The sequence below is a fragment of the Chelmon rostratus genome, chromosome 24, assembly GCF_017976325.1.
Source record: "Chelmon rostratus isolate fCheRos1 chromosome 24, fCheRos1.pri, whole genome shotgun sequence".
Taxonomy (NCBI): Eukaryota; Metazoa; Chordata; class Actinopteri; order Chaetodontiformes; family Chaetodontidae; genus Chelmon; species Chelmon rostratus.
In genome coordinates, this window is record NC_055681.1 from 2,025,407 (window position 1) to 2,047,488 (window position 22,082).

At 45.1% G+C, this 22,082-nt stretch overlaps 3 protein-coding genes across 3 annotated transcripts; all 3 read left to right on the forward strand.

Annotated features, from left to right (window-relative positions):
* The first annotated feature begins 296 nt into the window (after window positions 1-296).
* mpp4b (membrane palmitoylated protein 4b) lies at window positions 297-9,482 on the forward strand. Its single transcript, XM_041966177.1, has 21 exons — window positions 297-860; window positions 950-1,071; window positions 1,185-1,262; window positions 1,361-1,444; window positions 1,634-1,765; window positions 4,429-4,510; window positions 4,675-4,760; window positions 5,004-5,078; window positions 5,162-5,358; window positions 5,650-5,708; window positions 5,822-5,839; window positions 5,935-5,976; window positions 6,062-6,082; window positions 6,180-6,194; window positions 6,703-6,744; window positions 6,848-7,021; window positions 7,129-7,209; window positions 7,354-7,447; window positions 7,645-7,753; window positions 8,152-8,286; window positions 8,376-9,482. Exons 1-21 carry the CDS (start codon window positions 803-805, stop codon window positions 8,565-8,567), a joined length of 1,896 nt encoding a protein of 631 aa, XP_041822111.1. The 5' UTR covers window positions 297-802; the 3' UTR covers window positions 8,568-9,482.
* Window positions 9,483-9,613: 131 nt separating this feature from the next.
* On the forward strand, window positions 9,614-15,173 carry LOC121627384 (transmembrane protein 237B-like). The gene is made up of 14 exons (XM_041966268.1): window positions 9,614-9,783; window positions 10,080-10,115; window positions 12,021-12,052; window positions 12,165-12,178; window positions 12,292-12,363; window positions 12,463-12,591; window positions 13,240-13,333; window positions 13,552-13,709; window positions 13,795-13,927; window positions 14,017-14,208; window positions 14,297-14,370; window positions 14,571-14,658; window positions 14,743-14,864; window positions 14,962-15,173. Exons 1-14 carry the CDS (start codon window positions 9,763-9,765, stop codon window positions 15,024-15,026), a joined length of 1,230 nt encoding a protein of 409 aa, XP_041822202.1. The 5' UTR covers window positions 9,614-9,762; the 3' UTR covers window positions 15,027-15,173.
* A 326-nt stretch (window positions 15,174-15,499) lies between these two features.
* On the forward strand, window positions 15,500-21,840 carry LOC121627351 (cytochrome P450 20A1). Its single transcript, XM_041966212.1, has 13 exons — window positions 15,500-15,672; window positions 16,267-16,316; window positions 16,555-16,721; window positions 16,881-17,026; window positions 17,130-17,297; window positions 17,763-17,841; window positions 18,554-18,666; window positions 18,771-18,825; window positions 19,270-19,390; window positions 19,575-19,686; window positions 20,116-20,180; window positions 20,744-20,833; window positions 20,970-21,840. The coding sequence occupies exons 1-13, from the start codon at window positions 15,601-15,603 to the stop codon at window positions 21,118-21,120; spliced, it is 1,389 nt and encodes a 462-aa protein (XP_041822146.1). The 5' UTR covers window positions 15,500-15,600; the 3' UTR covers window positions 21,121-21,840.
* Window positions 21,841-22,082: the final 242 nt, after the last annotated feature.

Genomic DNA, 22,082 nt, shown 5'->3' on the forward strand with positions numbered 1-22,082 from the left:
ACCCCTGTTGGTGCTGAAACCTGCAGGAGCTGCGGGACAGAAGCTTGTGGCATCCCTGAGGATTCAGACATAAAGGTAAGATGCCTTTTTAAAGGGAGAAGGGCTTGGAGGAAGGCCACAGGGATCATCCTCTTCTTTAACTACAGAAACCTCTTGAGGAGTGTGAACCACTTTGTTTAACAGCTTTGCTTGCTTCTTTCATTTTGCTCATGCGGCATCTTTACAGTGTTGATTTGGGATTTAGAGCCAGTAAAACCTGCCTCAACTTTTTTGAACTTGCTTAATCTGCATTTTGGTTTGTCTTCATTCACTCCTGAATGTCAGATTGACCTGATGTTGGTTAAAGTAGCATCTCATCTGAATTATTTCCTAGAAAAAAGCAGATTTTTCTTCATTGTGGAGTTTGCTCACTCTATAGTCTGCACATCTCTGTATTTACATCACCGCTGCTCTTACGAGCCGCCGTGAAGTGTGCCATTAACCCCTGACCCCATTCACACTAACCACTGATGGAGCTGTGACTGCACCTCCCTACCTGATCCCGCGGCACACTCACAGCTGGATTACCAACCAGGCAAAGGAAAAGTCCAAAAAAAATTTAGAAAATTAAGTGAAAATCAACACGTTTTTGTGGGTTATCAATCAACAAAAAATATGCAACTAGGTTTTTAGACTTTGTGCAAAACCTTTTAGGAGTTTTTTCTTCTGCATTTAAGTATCAGAGAATAATGAACTTTTCCAGGTTTGTTCCAGACCAGCAGTCAGCAGGTGGTTGGGGTCAAAGGTCGGGGGCCCAGTGACCATGAGGCAGGCGGTGGAGGCTCAGGTGTTAAACCCCCACTGTGAACTAGGAGAACACGGTCAGTGGGGGAAATTGACGTCACTGCTGCATTTTAAAATCGGACTTCCTGCTTACGCCCTTCATAACGAGGCTGTTTGTGTGTCGCAGGCCTGCGTCAGATCCTCACAGATGTGATTGAGGAGGTGAGACAGTCGGTAAATCCGGACATCGACGGAGCGGAGATCCTCCACAGTCTGCTGAACGCCTCCTGGCTGCAGTCGCTGCTCAAGGTCTGAAAACACCCAAAATAAAATCAGAAATTAACAGGTTTAACTTTTATACGACTGAAAAAAGGCAAAGTTTTGTTATAAAGGCTTGAATCATTTGCCAACTTTGTTTTCAGGTCCATGAGTGTCTTCAAAGGTACCTGAGAGACTCCCCAGCTCCAGCTCTGGACTACGCCTCAGGACTTTCTCTGCAGGTTGTGCTCAGATTGGTTTTTGTGAATAATTTGTTGCAAGGATGCGTTTGTGTGGAAGTGTTTTCACCTGGTGGAAATGTGGCTTCTTGTCTGCGCAGCTGCTGATCGACATCAGAGCGTTGCCGGGCTGCTCTGAAGAGGCCAAAGAGCTCTACCGCCTCCTGAGACAGCCACACCTGCAGGTGAGAAACCGCTGACGTCAGGTTCTGAGAGGAGTATTTCGAGGGATTTAATTGACAAAATAAAAGAAATGATGCCATGCATGTGAGGTAAGGGGAGTTTAAAAGGTGATAAAGACAGGATAAAGAAAAAAACAAAACAAACCTGAACTACTTGTAGCTGTTTTCAAACTGAATCTTCATTTTTTGCAGGCTCTTCTCTCGGCTCATGACACGGTGGCCCAGAAGGACTATGAGCCGGTTCTGCCACCCATGCCGGAGGACCTGCCCGACGATGAAGAGGCCACCAGGATCGTCTGCCTGGTCAAGAACAAACAGCCTCTGGTGAGCAGCTCAAGTTGTTAAAATATAAAAACTGCAAATGAAGTTTGGTGTAGGGTTTTTTTCCTGATTTGATACAGAGGAGCTTTAGATGGTGTTAAAGTCACTGTACGTGACTCAGTACTCAGGCACTACCTGACCTGAACATGAGGTCACATTTTGATGGGATCACCCCTCTTGTTATGCATGAAAGCCATTTTTAATCCCTCTCTGCAACAACAGGTTTCCTGGGATCAGGGAAGCCCATCAGACAAACCTCCCAGAGCAAAGAAATGCCTTCACACGGTGAACTTGATTAGACCATTAGATTAGATTTAGCTGTCGACATGAACCTGAAACATGTTTTCTGTCGTTTGAGGTTATAATGTGCAGGATATGACCTGAATCCAGGACATCATATAGTGAAACTGATGCTTCCTGTGTTGCTCCGCTTCATTTTGGTGGATGCACCTGCACTTTCTTTGCCTGTAAACCATGCACACGCTTCAGCACATAGCCCGGGCCGCCATAGAAGCATTTTCCCAGCTGCTGAGGAAGCAGACGCTTGTGGTTGTTTTAGCATGTTGGCTTTCTTTTTGCCAGATATGAATTAAACAGCTGACTGCGTCCAGCAGAGAGCAGATGTTTGAATTTTATAATCTCTCATTTAAATAATTGTTTGTTAATGCTACAGATCGCTTCCCGACAGCAGAAACCGCTGGAAAACAAGGATTTTGAAGACAAGCAAAATAGTTTATGATGGAGCTCTGCAAAATTGTTCCGTGCAAGTTGTCAGCTTTTGGGTCTTTTGTTGTCCGGCTCTTTGAACAGAACAGACTGATATGAGTGTTCGAATGATGAGAAAGAATGTTCTTATCAATGAAGCTTCAAACCCAGGTTTCTTTGCAGGTATTCCTTCTTTCAAACCTTCCTTTCTTCCAGTGGGAGTTCTCCATATTCTCATTTCCCTCTGAGTGACTCTGTTGTCTCACAGCTCTGCAACCATCAGAGAGTCAGGCTGCCGCCGCCCAGCGTGTCCTCCTCATGTGCGAAAAGCTCCAGAGTCCACAGTCACTGGGACACCCTGAGGCGTCTGACCCGGCAGAGGTTTCACCAAGGCGGTGCATTCGGGGTCCAGAGCCCCGCTGCTGTGAGCCAGGACGTCAAGGATTCGTCGTGGTGTGGAGTTCGGAGAGGCAGCTACCCGCCGGCCGAGCCGCCGTGTCACGCGGCGGCCCGGCCGTACCCTCCATCTCGCTATAAGCCAATGAGCAGCTGTCCGATGAGCCAGTGCAGAGTTTGTTACACCAACCTGCTGTGGGAGCAAAGTCTGAACCGCTCTGCGCCTTCGGTCTACAGCTCCGTTCTGATCGGTAAGAAAACATCTGCTGGTTTTCACCACCCGTCATTGCGCCCTCTTCCTCCATCACTCATCACAGCCACTCGTGGTTTTTGGTGGATTAACAATGTGTGTTTTTTCGTTGGAGACAACATCATCGAAGAGCTGGACAGTGGAGATGACGATGAAGGAGGAGAGTCCGCCGATGCTACGTCTCCGCTTCCCGCAGCCCGCCGGTGGGCCGTGTCTCCGCCGTGTCTCACCGTACCGTACTACTCCACTGTAGACGACTACCTCCAGCCGGACCTGCCTCGCAGGCTTCGAAGCCGTAGCCCTCGCATCCGCACCGCTCCCCCGAGCCCCATGCGGCCTCACCGTGTGGTGGATTTGCCCCCGGTGCCCCCCGTGGAGCTCGCCAAGCAAGAGAGTCTGGATGAACTGAGGACGACGGTGCAGCTGGCCGCCAGCTCCATGGAGAACAGCACCAAAGACATCAAGCTCCTCGGGGAGAAGATGGCAGCCGCGACCGAACGCATGTCGGACACGGTGCAGGACAACTCCCAGGCCTTGGTCCTCCTCACGCAGGTGGTGGAACAGCTGCAGACGCTCCTCGCCACCAACAGGACCGACGTCAGCTCTCCAAAACCGCCGGCCGCTGAGCAAGACGGCACAGCCAAGAAGAGCCGCGAGCAGCGTCCATCCCTGACGCACCAATCCAGATGCTCCTTCCCCTCGCTCCCTTCCTCCAGCTCCTCCAGCTCCCTCAGCAGCTCCCAGGACGCTCCCTCCACCTCTCAGGGGACCAGCTGTCTGTCCGTGTCTATCCGCGGGTCGCCCCGAACCACGGCGAAAAGCAAGGGTGCCCCTTCGCCGCAGAAGAAGCCCGTTCACGCTGAGCTTCAAGCGTCCAAGCACCTCCTGACCAACGGCTTGCTGGAGGAGGAGGCGTCCCACGCGGCGAAAGGACGCCGTTCTAACCGAAGGAAGAAGACGAGGAAGAAGGCGACATGAGAGACTGTCCAAAAAAGTGGACTTCTTGGGTCCTTTGAAGCGATCTCTGCAGAGCGGCTGACCTGCAAACGCACACAGCGGTAGTTGACTTTTATTCCTTCATTTTTGTTGCGTTCCTGTCGTGTTCTTCCATCGTCTTTCATATTTCCTCATCTTCTCTGATGTCAGCCCTCATTTCAGCTGATCCGGGGTTCACGAACCATCACGAAAACCTTCCAACCTCCGCCTCCATTTCACCTCCATCCGTTACTCGTCTTCATCTGCGTGATGTGTCACATGCCTCCGCTTGGCGTTGCAGCTGGTTCATGTGTTCAGTGGTTCTTCTTTTCTCTTCCAGGGAGCGACGATAAAGAGGAACGAGATCACAGGGGAGATCTTCGTCGCTCGGGTGATTCACGGAGGGCTGGCTGATCAAAGTGGTGAGCCGTCTCTCTCGAGCATGATGCTTCTCCATTGACTGTGCGTCCCAGCTTTGGATTGTTAACTCGACGTCAAATGATTTAACGAGGGCATGAGAGAGAAGTTTTAAGAATTTAGAAATCTGGAAAACTCTCAAACCGACGTTACATTTTATTGTGTGTAGGTCTGCTCCATGCAGGGGACAGGATCATCGAGGTGAATGGTTTTCCTGTGGACGGGATGGAACCTGAGCAAGTTATCCAAGTTGTGGTGGGTCTATGTGCTCACTGTGAAATGAGGCCACAAGTTTTATTATACTTATATTATAGACTGTGTGTCCTTTTCCCTGCTCCATATTTGTAGTCCTGAATGCCACATGGCCTTTTCTGTAGTCTAGTTATTATTCCAGCTGTCAAAATGAAACCAGATTCATGTTGAAATGCAAATAATATTCTGATGTTAAAGTCTAGAAGCCGTTAATGAATCAATTTTGGTTTTTTTTCAACCAATCAGCAAGCGAGGTCGCAGGGCACCATCATGTTTAAGGTCGTTCCCATCACAGAGAGGCCGGTCCACAACCAGACGATGGTAAATCATCCATTCCTGCGTCATTCTGTCGCCTCACGTTACAGCTGAATGTCATCATAATGAACTAGCCCGTCTGGTGTCAGCTGTACGTCAGGGCCATGGCGGACTACAGCCCCCAGCAGGACCCGAGCATCCCCTGCGCCGACGCCGGCATGAGCTTCAGAAAAGGCGATGTCCTTGAGATTGTGGACCAGACAGACGCCCTCTGGTGGCAGGCCAAGAAACTGCCCAGCAACACGGCCTGCGCCGGCCTCATCCCGTCCACCAACCTGCTGAAACGGTCAGTTTCAGAGTGTCATGCTTCATGAATTTCCACTGCTGCACAAACAGTCGCTGCTTCTCAAGTCTTAAATGTGAGAATTTGCTAATTTTAAATAATTATTTTTGATTAAATTTGGGATCTGAAGACGTCACTTTAAGCTCTGGGAATATATGATGCGCTTTTCCACTGTTTTCCAGCATTTTATAGACTAATAACCAAGCTCAACATTATGACTTGAGAGCAGACGTGAGATATTAATTGTGGATTGTAGTGACTGTGATTTAACCCGGAGTCTGCACATTGTAACAGGAAGCAGAGGGAGTTCTGGTGGTCTCAGCCTTATCATCCACATACCTGCATTCAGACCTGTAAGTCCCAAACGTCCTCTCGCTTCTATCACACTTCACATGAACAGTTTCACAGTTCACAACGTGGTGTCACAGTTGAGTTTTCGTTGTGTTTCACCCCTCGTTTCCTGAAGTGAGCACTGTAGAGGAAGGTAAGCGGCCATCGTTTCACGTTTACAGTCGAATTAGCTTCAGCGCTTACTGATTTGTCTGTAACAGATAAAATGATTTGATTTTTCACCCACAGAGGAAGACATGATGGCCATCGATGAGAAATGTGTTGAAGCAGGTAAAGTTCACCTGTCGCTTCTTGCTTCCTGTCTTTTAAAGGCACACTTGTGATTCATTTCCCTGTTTGTGTTTCTCTCTGCCAGACGAGGAGGCATTTGAATCTGGTAGGTAAGTCTGTTGATTCCATCTGTTTTGATTGAATTGACTCTGTCTCCCGTCCTTCATCTGAATCTTTGTTGTTTCCTTTCCGAAAACTCTCAGAGGAGCTCAGAGAAGGTGAGAAAAACCTCAGGTGTTTTCATTTTCATGTACGAGTGTGGAGAACAAAACATGACAAATCAGGGAAAAAATGGAAGAAAACGTGCTGAAAACGAACAAATAAATTAACAAATCAATGTCTAACGAGTTAAAGGGCTACTGGGTGACCTTGCCTGAGTTTCGCATTTGGTGCATAGCATTATGGGAATTGTAGGATTTAAGCTTGACCCATCCAACACCACAAAAGTTGGGTTGTCTCTTTAATTTGTGTTTATTTTATCTTTTCCTTTGAAATCAGGTTTTTTTGTCTATTAGCATGAAAATATGTTTCTGTCAGACACATTAATGTTCCCTTCAGTCAGGCTTGTTCCTCTGATTGGACCGACACCTGACCTGGGCTGATCTTATTGGCCGATTTTAGCTCATCTCACATTTTCTTGCCTTATATTTCACCAGACGTTCAAAACGTAATCTGTGTTTACGATGAAAACAGTGTCTCACTCTGCTTCTCTTCATGTCCGACCAGACGACGATGACTTCAGCAGCAACATTGAAGGGATCTATTTAGGTCAGTGTTCACGCAGCCTGACGCTCGCCTGCTCTCGTACCTGCACATCAGAAGGTGTTCTGTGTTCTCCATGTGGGTTCTTTACCTTTTCGTTTCCTGTCAGCGGGCTTCAGGCGCAGCATGCGTCTGTGCCGGCGGCGGTCCCACAGCACCACCCAGCCGGCCTGCCACACCCGCTGCCCCAGCAGCTGCTACAGTGCCCTCAACAGCCCCTACGAGGAGGTGGTGCGCTACCAGCGCCACCCGCAGGACGCACACCGCCTCATCGCCCTGCTGGGTACAGACAAAGAGAGAGATGAGATTTACTGCATCATTGCTGTGGTTTAAGAAACAGCTAATTCAGTGTGGTTAAATGTGTTTTTGGATGTTTTCTTTCTTTCTCAGGCCCGTCTGGTGTTGGTGTGAACGAACTTCGGAGGCGCTTGTTTGAGATGAACCCCAACATCTTCCAGGGAGCCATACCTCGTACGTACCAACTGTCGTCTTCCTCCCAATATCGAATCAATTAAATGAGCAAAACGTCTTGTGCAACACATAAAAGAACTGTTTTTTTATCTTCTGTTCGCTGTTAAATGACACATACTACAAAATGTCCTTTTCCCTGATCAGACACCACAAGAGCACCCAAAGCTTACGAGGAGTCTGGCAGAGAATATTACTTCACCAGCCGAGAAATCTTCGACAACATGGTGTATAACAACAAGTAGGGCAGTCTCTGCTGTGACTCCGTGAATACTGAGTGAATGTACTGTACTGTAATGTATTTACTCAGCATTTTTTTCACCCTCTGATGTCATGAAAATCTATGATTGCACAGCTCCTGCAGCCGTCACAATACGCACAAAACAAATTCAGATATTAATGCTTGAGTATCATGTACGAGTCATTTGTGTCCTGCAGGTTTCTGGAGTACGGCGAGTACAAAGGGAATCTGTACGGCACCAGCATCGAGTCTGCGAAGGAGGTTTTAAACAGCAGGAAGATCTGCGTCATCGACGTCGAGCCAAACGTAAGAACGACGATATGTCTATCCAAAAACGCAGCTGAACAGCTGTCATGAGCATGTCAAACCAACAGGTGGCGATGTAAGGCCAACCCTAAAGCCATGTTGGCCAATCAGGCGCATGAAAAAAAGGCATTACCAGCTACCAGCAACGTTTGCAGCGGTGTCTGTGAAGTGGGAGTGTTGGATTTTATAGCAGTGACCTCTGAGGTGCATTCTGACGCCTCTGTTCCACCAGGCCAGCAGGTGGCGATAAAGTCAACCATATTTCAAACCAGAAGAAATATTATAATTAACAGAAATAATTCTGTTGAAATATGTTGAAATGTGATTCTGTTCATGAAGAGCTGAGGTTAGAAAGTTTTGTGCCTCCAGTCACTTTCTTAAACTCTCTCTCCGTTTAGGCCCTCCAGGCTGTGAGGACCCACGAGCTGAGGGCCTACGTCATCTACGTGAAGCCTCCACCTCTGGAGCGCCTCAGGGAGACCAGACAGGACTCGTACATCACCACCAACTACTACGTCAACAGGCCGTTCAAAGTAAACACTCCTCCTCAACCTTTAGAAAGACCCAATCGTCTGACCCACTTTTCTGTCTAATTGAAGCTGGGATCTGACTTTTCCAACAGGATGAAGACTTCCAGGAGATGGAGGAAGCTGCCCGGAAGATCGAGTCCCACTTCTGGCACCTGTTTGACCACGTGATCGTCAACGACGAGCTGCAGGACTCCTGCGTCCAGCTGCTGACGGCGGTGAGGAAGGCGCAGGACGAGCCGCAGTGGGTGCCGGCCAGCTGGATACGACCCACCGCCGAGTCGTAAGGGTGGAGGAGGAGGAGAAGGAGACAAGGGGACAAGAGAGATGTGACCCCTATTATCATGGCAGCAATCAATTTCTCTAATTTTACAGATTCATCGCTGTAAAGCAAAGATCTTAACATGTAAATGCATTTTATGTCAAACACTGCATGTCGTAGGGGAGTCGGGCATAAAAGAAATCTCTGTGTTTTGATTTTGATGTCACTTGTTGCTTGATCGGCTTCATAAGACGCTTCAAATCCCCAGATCAGATGGAGCTGCACTCAAGCCCAAAGAAATCCCTGAAACTGTGTCAGAGTTTAATTTCAGAGCGTATGAGTTTAAATTTAGACTGGAGGTTTTCTTTGTGCTCAACCTAAGTGCTCCTTCTCCTGAACAAATAAACGAAATGTCAGAACAGTCTGATTTTATCAAGTAAGCAGAGCATCAGAGCCGCATCTCTGAGTCTTAGTTTATTATGATGAAAGTTATTATAGGCACAGATTAGAAAAACAGTTTGCTGCTCTGCATGCAGCTTTAATTTAGTGAAATATTCACAAAAACAAAACAATTGATTTCTTGCCCTGCTCCCGACTCCTGTACACAAAACTGCAATAAAGAATTGGATCTTTTTCCAATTGATGTTTACATACTAGAAAGCAAAGTGGTTTCTTGTTTAATGTTGTCACATGTTTTGTTTTTCATTCTGAATTTTGTGTCACTTCTTTGTGGTTTGCTGTAGCCTAAAATGTGTCATTGCATGCCAAAACAAAAATTCTACAAAATTTATTAAACGTTAACAAACAGCTGCGTTTTGGCACAAAAATTACACTCTGTGTCCTTATTTGGTGAAAATAACGTGATAATATGACATTGTGGAAGCAAAGTAATGACATTTTAATATTTGTACTTGTTTGTGACATTAATAAACCGCTTCAGTAATTTATTCATTCGTTCATTCATTTATTCATCTTAGTTACTTTGCGTCTACTTGCTTTGTATAGGAGCTTTTATTTTGAAGATACAGGAAGTCATGTGTGTCACTCGTATAAACATCCGGGTTACAGCTTTCGGGTTGAATAACGTAAATGAAGTAGTTCAATAAAGTAGTAGTTTACTCACGTTTAAACGGTTGTAGTAGTTCAAATATACTTATCATCTAAAGATGAATTAACTACATAAATATTCACATGCGTAGTTTTCGCCGTAATTTCAAAATATGGATACGGGAGGCTCAAAGGTAACTTACTTTCCAAAATAACGGGAACTCCTACGTTAGCTCACGTTGAAGTGGCAGCTTTTAACGTTACAGAAGCTAACGTTACAGGGCTATTGTTGAAAATAATTTAAGTTTTCCTTAAATTATGCCAAAATCTTTGCGCAAATAATGTTTTTTGTGTGTAAACTATCGTTAGCTAAGTAGCACCAGACCCTCCTTGATAACGTACAGCAACGTTACAGCTTTAAATTAGGATGTTCATAGAAAGCTAGCTTATTTGCAAGTATTGCTAACAATCTACGTTATTGTCATTACAGAAAATGCGACCCAGGGAGCTCCCACCTCTTCCACAGGTTAGTTATATAACTCTTAGTATTATGATTATTAGTCAAACCAAATTCCCTTTACTTCAGTAAAAGTACTACAACCACAATGTAAAAAATACTCTGAAGTAAAAGTACAAAAGGGAAGATGTACTATTACTTTACTGGACTGGGCAGTAATACTGTATTAGAAATGCTCAGTGCAGAGAAGTGTCCCTTGTGACTGTTTTACTGTTACTGTACATATCATTAGATTATTATTACTCATGCATTAATGTAAAAGCAGGATTTTAGAAGTTGTGCTTTGGTTGTTTCGACTGTGCTCGTATGTGCTTTCGTGCAGTTAAATCTTTAAGAAAACATCATGTTTTATAAACGCTTCATGTGTCTTGTGTTCAAAACTCTTCATTTGTAAAGTAACTAAAGCTGTCAGATAAATGTAGTGGAGTAAAAAGTACAGCACTTCCCTCTGAGATGTAGTGGAGTAGAAGTATAAAGTGGCATGAAAACAAAAGAATGAAGTACAAGTATGTCAAACTTGTACTTAAGCGCAGTTTTGCTTTATTGCCTGTGACAGCTGAAGAGAGGCAGGATTTGCAGGAGTGTAAATTCAAAATACTGGAATTTTAATGTGCATATTTCACAATATTATTACACTTTATAGATTAGATTAATATTTGAGTTGAAAAAGTTGGTGGCACATTAAGTGATTCAGGAGAAAAAAGCCTTAAAATACGCAGTAAAAGCAATTAAAACACATGTAACATGTTTATACGCCGCCTGCCTCCCCCGTCAGAAAGATTAAAGCAGATTCCACAGACGCACTTCCTGGACGTTTCGCTCACCCACACACAAGAGTTTGAAAAGGTTTGAGTCGTCTGACCTCTGCCCTGAATAATCCCCAGCCGTGGCGGATGCATGAACACAGATTTAGCCGAGGGTTTAACAGAGTCAGCCAGGATGTCATGTGTCGCTTCATTCCACTCTTACTCGATTCTTGGGAATGGCCAGAAAGACGACGGTAAGATCTCTTTATGTGACTGAGCGCTGTAGCAGGAAAAAGTCTGAAGAGCTCACATAATGTTTGTTTCCATTTTAAAAGAAATTCTTCATTTGTTATGGTTGTTACTGGTCAACTTGAAGTAAATGCTTTCTTTCAGTTAGTATTTAAACCTACACATAGAACTTTCTGCTACTTCTGCAGTATTTGGAGTAGCTGCACAAGATTTCCATCTTAGTCATCAGGCCAAACATATGACAGCTTTTGCATCTCATTTAGCTCGACACTGCTTAAATAGAATCAGAAATGTTGTGTTTTTGTGTGGCTTTAACCTCTAGTATGTGGATGAAATGGATGTCACTGACATTGCAGTTATGCGCTACTGACCCCGTATTAAAACTAGATTACTTCTTTATTTATTCATAACTTTGAAGATTGTGTTTGTCCAACTGTGTCTGCGATTAATTGCATTATGAATGACTTAAAGTATCAATAAAAAGGCCTCGAGCAGAAGAGGTCTCCTTGTAGGATTTTGCACCATTTTTTTTTTCAATTACAGTGTTAGAAAATCAATTTCTGCTTCATTTTCTAATGTAACAGGAGTAGAAATAGTCTGTTAATCAGGTCATCTGCAGGTCTTGAAAAAGTACCAGTTTCAGTTTAGTCAAAAAAGTTTTTAGTAGGTATTAAAAAATCTTACTTTTCATTTTGACATTATATTTGTTAGCTATAAAATATATTTTTATCTGTATATTTTAGCAAAAACTGGCAAGAAAATCCTTTTTTATTAGTTTGTCCATCCATCCATTCACTCTGCTGCTCGTCCAGGTCGTGCTCAGCTGGGATGTACTGACAAAAATATGATAGAAATATCAATAAACTCACAGCATGAAACAGGTCTTAAAGAAAACTGACTTGTCTTTTTGTCTCTTTAGCGAGGGCAGCGATCACTTCCCACAATGCCGAGGTACGTAAACATGTGACTGAGCTGCTGTTGTCTTTATCCAAAGTGTTTGTGCTGAACAGTCAAACCAAACTTTTCTTCTTTCCTCTTTTCTCGGACGCATTGAAACGTGAAGTCAAGACCCAGCTGGTGAGTCAGGATTTGAAATGTAGACGCTGGGATTTATGGGATGAACCTGCTCATGTTTGTACTGAAGCTTAATTTGATTGCACTGTTCTTACTTTATTCATCGTCTTGTAAAGGAGAAGTACCTGCAGCCAAACAGAAGAAGAAGAGGGTGAGGAAGGAGACAAATGGAGTGGATGATATGGACGGTACGTTACACCTCAAACCTTTCACCTGGATTTAAAGTGCTGGTTCATCCCAACATGCAAGCTTTGTAATGCAGAAAACGTCTGCTGTCTCCTGTTTAGATCAGGGGATGGAAATGGGGGGCCTGGGCAGCCGGAGGGAATCTGAGATCGGAGAGCAGCTTACCTTTGAAGCCACGACAGACGCACCCCCACAGAGGAGGAAGAAGAAGAAGAAAGCTGCCACTATAGGTAACGACTGAGAGCATCATCATTGCAGTTCTTCTAACCTTCAAATGTCGTGATGATGTCCTGAAAGGTTTGAAGTTAAAGGTGTTTTAGATAGATAAGCAAAATAAACTAAATGTCGAGAAAGGAAATATTTTGTCGGACTAAGACGAGCTTTGTTAAGTCTGGTTTGGGGGAAAAAACCTTTAATTCACAGAGTTAGATGTGAAAATATTCTGGCTCGTCACGCTGCTGATGCCGACCTTGCCTGTCTTGCTGTGTCTTCATCGACCCTGGAGTCAGAGTCCTGGTCTGAGCTGCTGTAAATCACCTCATCGCTCTAAACCCTGTCGTCAAGCTGGCCTCTGTTGGTCTCAGAGGCTGTGTTCGGTTCTGATCCAGCTGTTCACTGGGAGGCTGCTGAGCCCTGAGCTCCCGGTTCAGAAAGACTCAGTCAGCTAGTAGAGCCATTAGCAGCACAGCTAGCTGAGCTAATTAGCTAACAACAGCTTGTGGCCCCAGCGGAGAGAAAAGTAGTTTGCAGCTACTGTTGATATGCTGCCCCCGATTTGTTTGTTGGTTTGTTTCAACAAGTGGCCAATTCTCACATATTGCACCTTTAAGAAAGACAGAAGAGGAAGAAGATCTAATGTTGTAAACTCCTGGTTTCAGATCTTGAAGACGACCAAGCCGACATGGTGAACGGAGACGCAGCAGATCAGACCACTGATGGAGAAGAAGTGGTCAGAAAGCCCAGAAAGAAAAAGTAAGAAAGTAAAAATTATTGGAGCTGATTAAGGCGGATTTCTGTGGTCCCATCGTATGTGGTGCTGATGTTTGAGCTTCAGTACATTTAGAGTGAATTCATTCATTTTATTTTTTATTTTGTGAACAAAACATAAATGACACAATAAAACAAAACCAAAGCAAACATGACGAAGGAAGGTTCATTTTCCTCTATAATCTTTATTCTTGTGATTTCAGGAAGTCAAAATTGGTCGAATCGCAGCTTCCTGACGAGTTGGCCGTCGAAGAGGATGACATCATCACCAACACCCCTCCTCCTATCCCCCAGCATGCCCTGTTCTCGGCCCCGCAGGGTCAGAGCCAGCCGGTGGGGAAAGTCTTCGTGGAGAGGAACAGTGAGTAATGGCAGAAGTCACACCTGTTAACCGGCGGTGAAAAAGTGTCAAGCGGGATTCTGAGTCCGTGCGTGTTCGTGTGCAGAACGTTTCCAGGCTGCCGAGCGCTCAGACTGGAGGAAGACCAGCGACCAGATGGATCCCATCGCGGACTTCCAGCACCTTCAGCCTCTCCAGACCACCAGAGACGTTTCACTCAGAGTGCACGAAGCCTTCAGGTGAGGAGAAAGTGTCTCGTACAAAGTGGAATACGTCCAAGCGTGTGGTCCCCCATCCCTGAAGGCCTCTCCTTTGGATTCTGCTGCAGGGTGTTCGGCCTGTATTGTCATGGCTTCCTGGCGGGCTACGCCGTGTGGAACGTCGTGGTGGTGTACATGTTAGCCGGGCAGCACCTCACCGCTCTGTCCAACCTGCTGGAGCAGTACCACGGCCTGGCGTACCCCTCCCAGTCTCTGCTCTACATGCTGCTGGCCATCAGCACAGTGGCCGCCTTCGACAGGTAAAGCTTTTAAACTCCCCAGCTTCATGGAAGTGACTCCTGGCCTGCCTGAAATGGCCCTTGCAGCTTGTTTTCTGTGTGTTCTCAGAGTGAACTTGGCCAAAGGCTCCATGGCTCTGCGGGATTTCATCACGCTGGACCCCGTCGCTCTCGCCTCGTTCTGTGAGTCCACACAAAGCTTTCCCAGGGTGACTCTGTCCGTAGTGTAGACAGGGAAAATGCAGCTTCTGGCTTGAGATGTGGCCAAAGTGGTGCTGGTGCTAACTTTGCTAACAGGAATATGACATGAAATGTAAAGTAACTTGCTGCTCCTCCTCTTGCTGCTCCTTCTCTCACACTCTGTATATTTTGCTCTCATCCAGTGTATTTCTCAGCGCTGATCCTCTCTCTGAGCCAGCAGATGACAAGCGATCGAATCAACCTCTACCCATCCTTCAACACGACATTATGGTGAGCTCGCTGGAATCATTTTGTGTTTCTGTCTTACTGTGACACCTGGATATGATACCTGAGGCTCTGCTTTTTCTTCTCTAGGCCACCAGGGTCGGAGCACCAGATTCTGCACCCATGGGTGACCATCAACCTGGTGGTGGCTCTGCTGGTGGGGCTGGCCTGGATCTTCATCGCCACCAGACCTGAGATAGACTACACTGAGCGTGAGAGAGAGAGCAGTCTTTGTTTAATACTGCCTTTGTTAGTTGTTTTTAAGGGAGGATCAGCCTTAAAACATTGAATTTCTCGTCTCTTTCTCAGGTTATCTGATGACCATGGAGATTGAGCCTCCAAAACCAGAGGACAAATCCGAAATGACTGCATGAGAAAATCTCATTCACATATTGTACAGCTTTGTTGTCATTTTGCACATATTTTGATCTGTAATCCAGCAATGAACTCTGCATTGTAGATTATTTTTGTATTTTTGAAATGTGAATGTGATCGTCTCTTTTTAAATAGAGTTTTATCCCATAAAACCAACAGAGTCTCTTTATTACTTTCGAAAGGAGACTGTATGTCTACCATGGTATGTCCAATAGCTTTCAAATCTTTCTGGCCCTTCATGAATATTTATGAGGTATAATAATCAGGTTGAATTGGGGTCAAAAGTAAATAATTATATTGGTAATATATAAGTAACATCCAACAGTTAAACTTGATTTCAGCAAGTAGAATTTAAGTTTGAAGTGAGCTCAGTGAGCTCATGCAACGATTCCATCTGAGGTCGATTAGTTCGCTCAGCTTGTCATCCAGACTGTGTAGTCGAACACAGATAGGCAACTTTGCCCGTGCACTTTCTGTTGACGTGGTAACGGTGACTTTTATCAGTTTGGGTGGAGATCTCCAGCTATTAATGAGTAAAAGTTAGGAAAACGGTGTTATTAGAAAAGAGAAGTCATGCTGGACTTTGCCATCTTTGCTGTCACGTTTGTCATCATTTTGGTCGGCGCTGTTCTCTATCTGTATCCGGTAAGTCGCTGCAAGTTTGAAGTTAGCTGTAAATTAATGTTAGCTACTTAGCTCATCCCCAGAAATTGTTCCGCTAGCATCCTCTCAGTGTACATTTAATGCTCCCTCGCTCATGGACAAGCGGGAAAGTCTCATATAACATACATCCTTACATCGTTTCACCGAATATCGAACACAACCAGTAACCTGGTTTAAACACAACTTAAAGTAATCGTGGTGGGCGGTAACGGACACAGTGAACCATTGACCTGAACTAGCTATTAAAGTTATATATTTTGAAAAAAAATGCTGTTTAGTACTCCATTTTTGTGCCGATTTTATTCGAAGGTCATAAAAATTAATCTGATTACCTTAAGTGGTGTCTTACATTGTGTTTGTTTACATGCAAGCGACGAAGCATTAAAGTGCCATATTTTCCAACGGGATTCCACACTACTGAATGGAACACTAACTTATCAGTTTATTAGAGGAAGCTGTAGATGTGTGTTAACGTACGTGTAGATGGAATACATATCTAGATTTTCAAAATAGTAGAAATAGGGACATATTTTATTGACATTAATAGCGAAATTCAATTTCTAATCATGTTTTCAGTCTTCCAGAAGAGCCTCTGGCATCCCAGGTCTCAATCCCACAGATGAGAAGTAAGTTGACGGTTTGTCTCTGTTTTTGCAACTGTTGTTAACTTTCATGTTGTAAACTTCATGAGCCAAGTACATCAAAATAAAATAACATAATGACTGTCCTTCAACAAAACGCATGTTATTGATTGTATTTCTTGACAGTTTTCCAGATTCTTGCAGTTGGCAGACTTACACAGTAACTGTGCACTTGCACATCATTGGTTTTGCACATTAGATTCAGTGCTTTCTGCTCTTTCAGGGATGGGAACCTGCAGGACATCGTGAACAAAGGCAGCCTGCACGACTTCCTCGTCAGTCTGCATCAGGAGTTTGGGCCCGTGGCGTCGTTCTGGTTCGGTGGTCGGCCAGTGGTCAGCCTGGGCTCTGTGCAGCAGCTACGGCAACACATCAACCCCAACCACAGCAGTACGTGCACCAGCATGTACCACGCTCCTTGCATTCCACAATTGTCCAGCTGTATTAAGACGTGACAGAGGCCTCTCTCATAGTATGTCTCTGTAAGTCTGTGAGGAGTTAAATTGCAGTTGTAAACAAAAATAAAACTTTTGCTTTGGCTCTTCTCAGCTGACTCCTTTGAGACGATGCTGAAGTCGTTGCTAGGATACCAGGCGGGGATGGGAGGCGGGGCCACCGAGACCATTAGAAGAAAAAAAGTGTATGAAAGTGCCATCAACAACACACTGAAGAACAATTTCCCTCTTGTGCTCAAGGTTTGTATCACTGATGACAAGACATATTTATTTCTGCAGAGCTACTCACTGACGTTATGAAGTACTTCAGAGGTCCCTTCTGTCTTTGTTTGCTTTTACGTAGCTGGTGGAGGAGCTGGTGGGAAAGTGGAAATCATTCCCGGAGGCTCAACACACCCCGCTGTGTGCCCACCTGCTGGGTCTGGCCATGAAGACCGTCACCCAGCTGGCTCTGGGCGACAGCTTCAGAGATGACACCGAGGTCATTTCCTTCCGCAAGAACCACGACGTGGTGAGACAACAGTTTTTCTAGCTGAGAAAAAGGCTGCATCTCTTACACAAATCGCTTTTGTGCTTTAGATTCTGGTCTCGTTGTTTGCTCCTGTAACCTGATGCGCCAGATGGTTTGTTACACAGAACCATCTGGGAAGTCGTCCATGGAAACCACTTTCAAAAATCCTTGGCAGGTGGTTGGATGAACCATCTGTCTATCACCATCCAGCACGAGCTAACTTTAACCAAACAGATCAACCAACCATATGATGTTGTAGGAGAGCGAAAAAATCTTTGCTCTTCTTTCAGGGAAGAAATGATGGAATCTATATTCTGATATAACCGATGCTACAGCAGCATCTATGCTAGCCTCTGTAGCGCCGTTGTTTCAAACACACACCTGAACCACACCAAGAGCCGCCAGCAGTTCCTCATAGGGTGCTCATTGGTCGTTTTGTTTTTCCCATCTTCTAACTCGCCACAGATTTGGTCAGAAATCGGGAAAGGCTACCTGGACGGCTCCCTAGAGAAGAGCTCCAGCAGGAAGGGACACTACGAGAAGGGTGAGTGAGGTTTGAGGTCTGAACTGGCTTCACATGTTTTGAGTTGTTAAAGGATTTATGGTCTGGGAGTATCTAACTGACAGCCATGATTAGAGCTGGTGGAAGTCTCTAAATGCTAAGGAAGGGCACTTCAGTGCTTCCTCTTTGGTCTCCTTTAGCTTAGGATACATGAAAGGAAGGGAGATGTTGCTGTCCCACAATTCCTTGTGGCAGCAACATTTAGAGCAGCCACGGCAGACGTATGTCAATGATATCAGCTGTCACATAAATACAACCTCATGAATTCTCCTTCAGATCTTTGCTTGACCTCGGGATGTTCTCCACTGAGGTAAAGGAACAGCGTTTAGGAAAAGACACAGGAAGTCTTGTTTTCCCGTTCTGCTCCTCATACGTGCTTTGTGTTGACATGTGGGAGTAGCGTCGGGCTGCTCAGCTGTGGGAAAACAGGAGGGAATGTTTGCAGCGTGATTTGATTAGAACAAATAAAGCCTGTGTGTTACCAACCCGTTCAGTATTGCCTCCTTGATCAGTAAGCAGTCGCTGTTTTGGCCGACTTGAATTGGTTTTTATGCCGAGGACAGTTGTCACTGCTGTCTGAAGGTCTGGTGAGCGCCAGGCAGCTGTGTGCTAATGCCAAAAACGTGGAAAAGTACCTGAAGTCAAATGACAGCATCTTCTTCTTTTCTTTCATCTCTTCTTTGTGGGTGTTCAGCTCTGTCCGAGATGGAGTCCGTGCTGCTGTCGGTGTCGAAGGACAGAAAAGCCCAGAGGAAGCAGACGGTGTTTGTGGACGCTCTGCTTCAGTCCAGCCTCTCAGAACGACAGGTGAATGCTGATGGGGGTCACAGATTCTACTCGAAAACCCAAAGGACAACTGAAAGACCTTCACAGTTCCCACAGAAGTCTGACTGACTCTTTGTTTGTTTCAGATCATGGAGGACTGTATGGTTTTCACTCTGGCCGGGTGCGTCATCACTGCCAACTGTAAGTGAAAACCATCAAAACAGTTGATTGATCATTTACGGCTACAATCAACTATTGATCTCCCGCTGATTTTCTTGTTGATTGAGCTCATGCTGATGTCTTCAGATTTTGTCCGACAATATTCAGTTTACAGAGATTAAATCCTCACCTGAAAAGAATGTGAAGAAACCAGAGAGCGTTTGACATTTCTGCCAAAGCAATTTTTCAAATACTCCATTTATTCATTTACCAACTGCAAAACATCACATCGTTCTGACTCTCTGATTTTAAAAGGAGAAGGAAGAGAAGAACAGGCTTGAAATGTCATGATATTAATCACCGACATGGACATCACGTTGACATTAAACAAGTCGGCATGTCCACAAGTGGCAAATAAGTGTCAGAGAAGAAGAAACCAAACCCCAAAACAGATGAAACTGAAATGCGAAGTGTTGTGTTTTCCAGTGTGTATCTGGGCGCTTCGCTTCCTGTCCACCTCAGAGGACGTTCAGGACAAACTGTACCAGGAGCTGGATGAGGTTTTGGGTTCGGATCCAGTTTCCTTGGACAAGATCCCTCAGCTCAGGTAAGATCTTTTCCGAAAGTAAAATCTCAGGTGATATCTCAGATTCGACCCGCAGCATCGCTCCAGTTTTGGTGAAACATGGAGATGTAGTGTACTTTAACAGATTCAAGGTCAGAATTTCATCCAGATGTGGTTGGTGTGCGTTCAGCAACCTTGACCTTATTGCATTTCTGTCCCTGCAAAGATACTGCCAGCAGGTCCTCAACGAGACAGTGAGGACTGCCAAGCTGACCCCCGTCGCAGCTCGGCTTCAGGAAGTGGAGGGCAAAGTCGATCAACACGTCATCCCCAAAGAGGTATCTGGTTTCCTGCTGTCTGCGGCTGTCTGCCTGTTTATTTCTCTTCAGCTCCTCTGGAAATTATTCCAGCCAGACAGTCTGACAGGTTGACTGCAGAGAGGCCTTGACAGGAGAAACAATAATTATGCAATCGTGTCCCTTTTGTTTGACTTTTGGTGTTAGTCGTCCAGATCAGGTGTCAGATTGTGGAAACAGAAATAGGAATTTGGAATCAGCGCTCTGTTGTTGTTTTTCCTCTTGTTCTCCTGGAGTCACCAAGAAAAACTGATTATATTAGAAATGAAAAGAACAATAAGGACGGTGAGTTTATTTGCAGAGCACCATTCAAACAGCGAGGCAACTCAGAGTGTTTTTAATAAGACATGAAAGGACTTGAAGGAGCATATATGTTCAAAAGAATTCAGTTGTGTTCTTGCTATATTTCAGACTTTGGTCATCTATGCTTTGGGAGTGATCCTGCAAGATTCTGACACCTGGAGCACCCCGTACAGGTGCGTACGTCATTAATTCATTTCAAAATAGCTCTCCATAAATTCCTGGGGAGCAAGGCTGCTGGTTCAAATCCTGAAACCCAGGGTCTGCTGGAAAAAGTGAGAATTTAAAGTGCACATGCAAAACTAATAACATCCCCATCATCGTCTGCAGGACTTTGTGTTCAGTGCCAATTAGCAAATGTTGCTAACATACATGCTAACACTAGATGGTGAATAAGATAAACGTTATACCTGCGTGTTAGCATTGTAATTGTGAGCATTTTAGCATGCTGGCATTAGCATTTAGCTGAAGTACAGCTTCTAGCATGGCTGGAGATTCTCTTGCACAGCTTATGTCTCAGCCGTATACATCATCTTCACTCTCTTCCTCTGGCCTCCACCAGAGGGCTTTTTGGGGATTGTAGGGCGTCGCTGAAGCACAGTCGAGCATAAAGTTAAAAGAAACATGTCATCACAAAATGACTCCTGGAGGCACTGAGCTGTGAGCGTTGTGTGACAGCATCACAGGGTGTGGTTTTCCTTCCATTTTCTGACATGGTGATTACTTTGACGTCCCTCAGGTTCGACCCCGAGCGATTTGAGGAGGAGTCGGTCAGGAAGAGCTTCTGTCTGCTCGGATTCTCAGGGAATCAAACATGCCCAGAGCTCAGGTGAAGACAAACAACATCAGCACGTGATCGTGGGAAAAATACTGGACCCACAGTGTGCAGACTAACTAACTTCAGTTGTGCATCCTGTTTTGAGGTGATTAATCCTGCATATACTTTGTGTGTCTTTCTCTGACAGGTTCGCCTACACCGTGGCTACTGTCCTGCTCAGCACGTTGGTGCGGCAGCTGAAGCTTCACCAGCTGAAGGGACAGGTGATGGAGGTCCGATCCGAGCTGGTGTCCACGCCTAAGGACGAAACCTGGATCAGCGTCAGCAGAAGAAGCTAGAAGTCGTCTTAAAAACCTCCTGAGCCGAAGAGCCTCCAAAAATCAATACGTTTAACACCTTGATGAGAAGAATTACCAGCGAAGTATCTCTCGAATGTTGGGGATTGTTCCCACAGTTTGGTGCTTTTAACTGTGCACTCTTCTGAGGCCTTAAGCACATCATCCCCTGTTCTGTCCACAGGCCATACTTGCACTTGTTGACAGACTCCATCTGTTAAAGGAGGGAAACTGACTTAATTCTGTACGATGTCGAGAAAAACAACTTGTGCTGCCAGAAGCGTTTCTGTAATTGTTAGTTCTACTGCCTTGAGTCTGTCTATTGATTTAACCCAAATGGCTTTCAGACATTTCATTCCCGTTTTAAACACAGCTGCACCATGGACATTGAATATGTATGATGATTTTGTTTGTATCATTCTTTGAGTTTTGAGGGCTGCTGCTTCTCTAACAAGCAAGTTCAGTCATCCCCGATCAAATAAAGACATTTTGATTGGCTTAAGTGGAAAATGGCAGCGTCATGTGTTGCGAATCCATTTTCAGGCCACATGTGAACTTTTTTAACTGAATGAGTTTTTACAGAGACCCTTTATCAGCTTTTATCTGTGCTTCTGAAGGGCCTTTGGGCAAATTTCTATTTTCTCACCAGAGCAAGGCCTGTTGCTCTGGAACTGAGCCTGTGGAGAAGGAGTGATACAGGAATAAAAGAAATCTGCCTACGGACATAATCAGTCTTATTTTTATTTCATGCATTTTATTCACTGAGTTAGTGTGAAAGCATAACATCTCTGCACTGAAAACTCAAATGTGACTACGTGCATTTAAGGAGATGTTTTGCTAATTACATAACCACGAAAGCATTTTTCCAATTGAGAGTCTGCTTCAATGCGTTTCTGTTTGACCCCTGCTCTCCATCAGCTGCTGGGGGAGCCCTGCAGTACCGCACGCAGCCGCGGCGGCGCCAG

Excerpts from the sequence above, each read along its gene's own strand:
- mpp4b (XM_041966177.1), top strand. The coding sequence starts at position 803 with ATGAGGCAGGCGGTGGAGGCTCAGGTGTTAAACCCCCACTGTGAACTA. Across the intron at positions 1,263-1,360 it reads CCTCAGGACTTTCTCTGCAG|CTGCTGATCGACATCAGAGC; the intron begins GTTGTGCTCAGA and ends TTGTCTGCGCAG. Across the intron at positions 5,359-5,649 it reads TCCACCAACCTGCTGAAACG|GAAGCAGAGGGAGTTCTGGT; the intron begins GTCAGTTTCAGA and ends ACATTGTAACAG.
- LOC121627384 (XM_041966268.1), top strand. The coding sequence starts at position 9,763 with ATGGATACGGGAGGCTCAAAG. Across the intron at positions 9,784-10,079 it reads TGGATACGGGAGGCTCAAAG|AAAATGCGACCCAGGGAGCT; the intron begins GTAACTTACTTT and ends TTGTCATTACAG. Across the intron at positions 14,371-14,570 it reads CGTCGCTCTCGCCTCGTTCT|TGTATTTCTCAGCGCTGATC; the intron begins GTGAGTCCACAC and ends GCTCTCATCCAG.
- LOC121627351 (XM_041966212.1), top strand. The coding sequence starts at position 15,601 with ATGCTGGACTTTGCCATCTTTGCTGTCACGTTTGTCATCATTTTGGTC. Across the intron at positions 20,181-20,743 it reads ACCTGGAGCACCCCGTACAG|GTTCGACCCCGAGCGATTTG; the intron begins GTGCGTACGTCA and ends GACGTCCCTCAG. Across the intron at positions 20,834-20,969 it reads CAAACATGCCCAGAGCTCAG|GTTCGCCTACACCGTGGCTA; the intron begins GTGAAGACAAAC and ends TTTCTCTGACAG.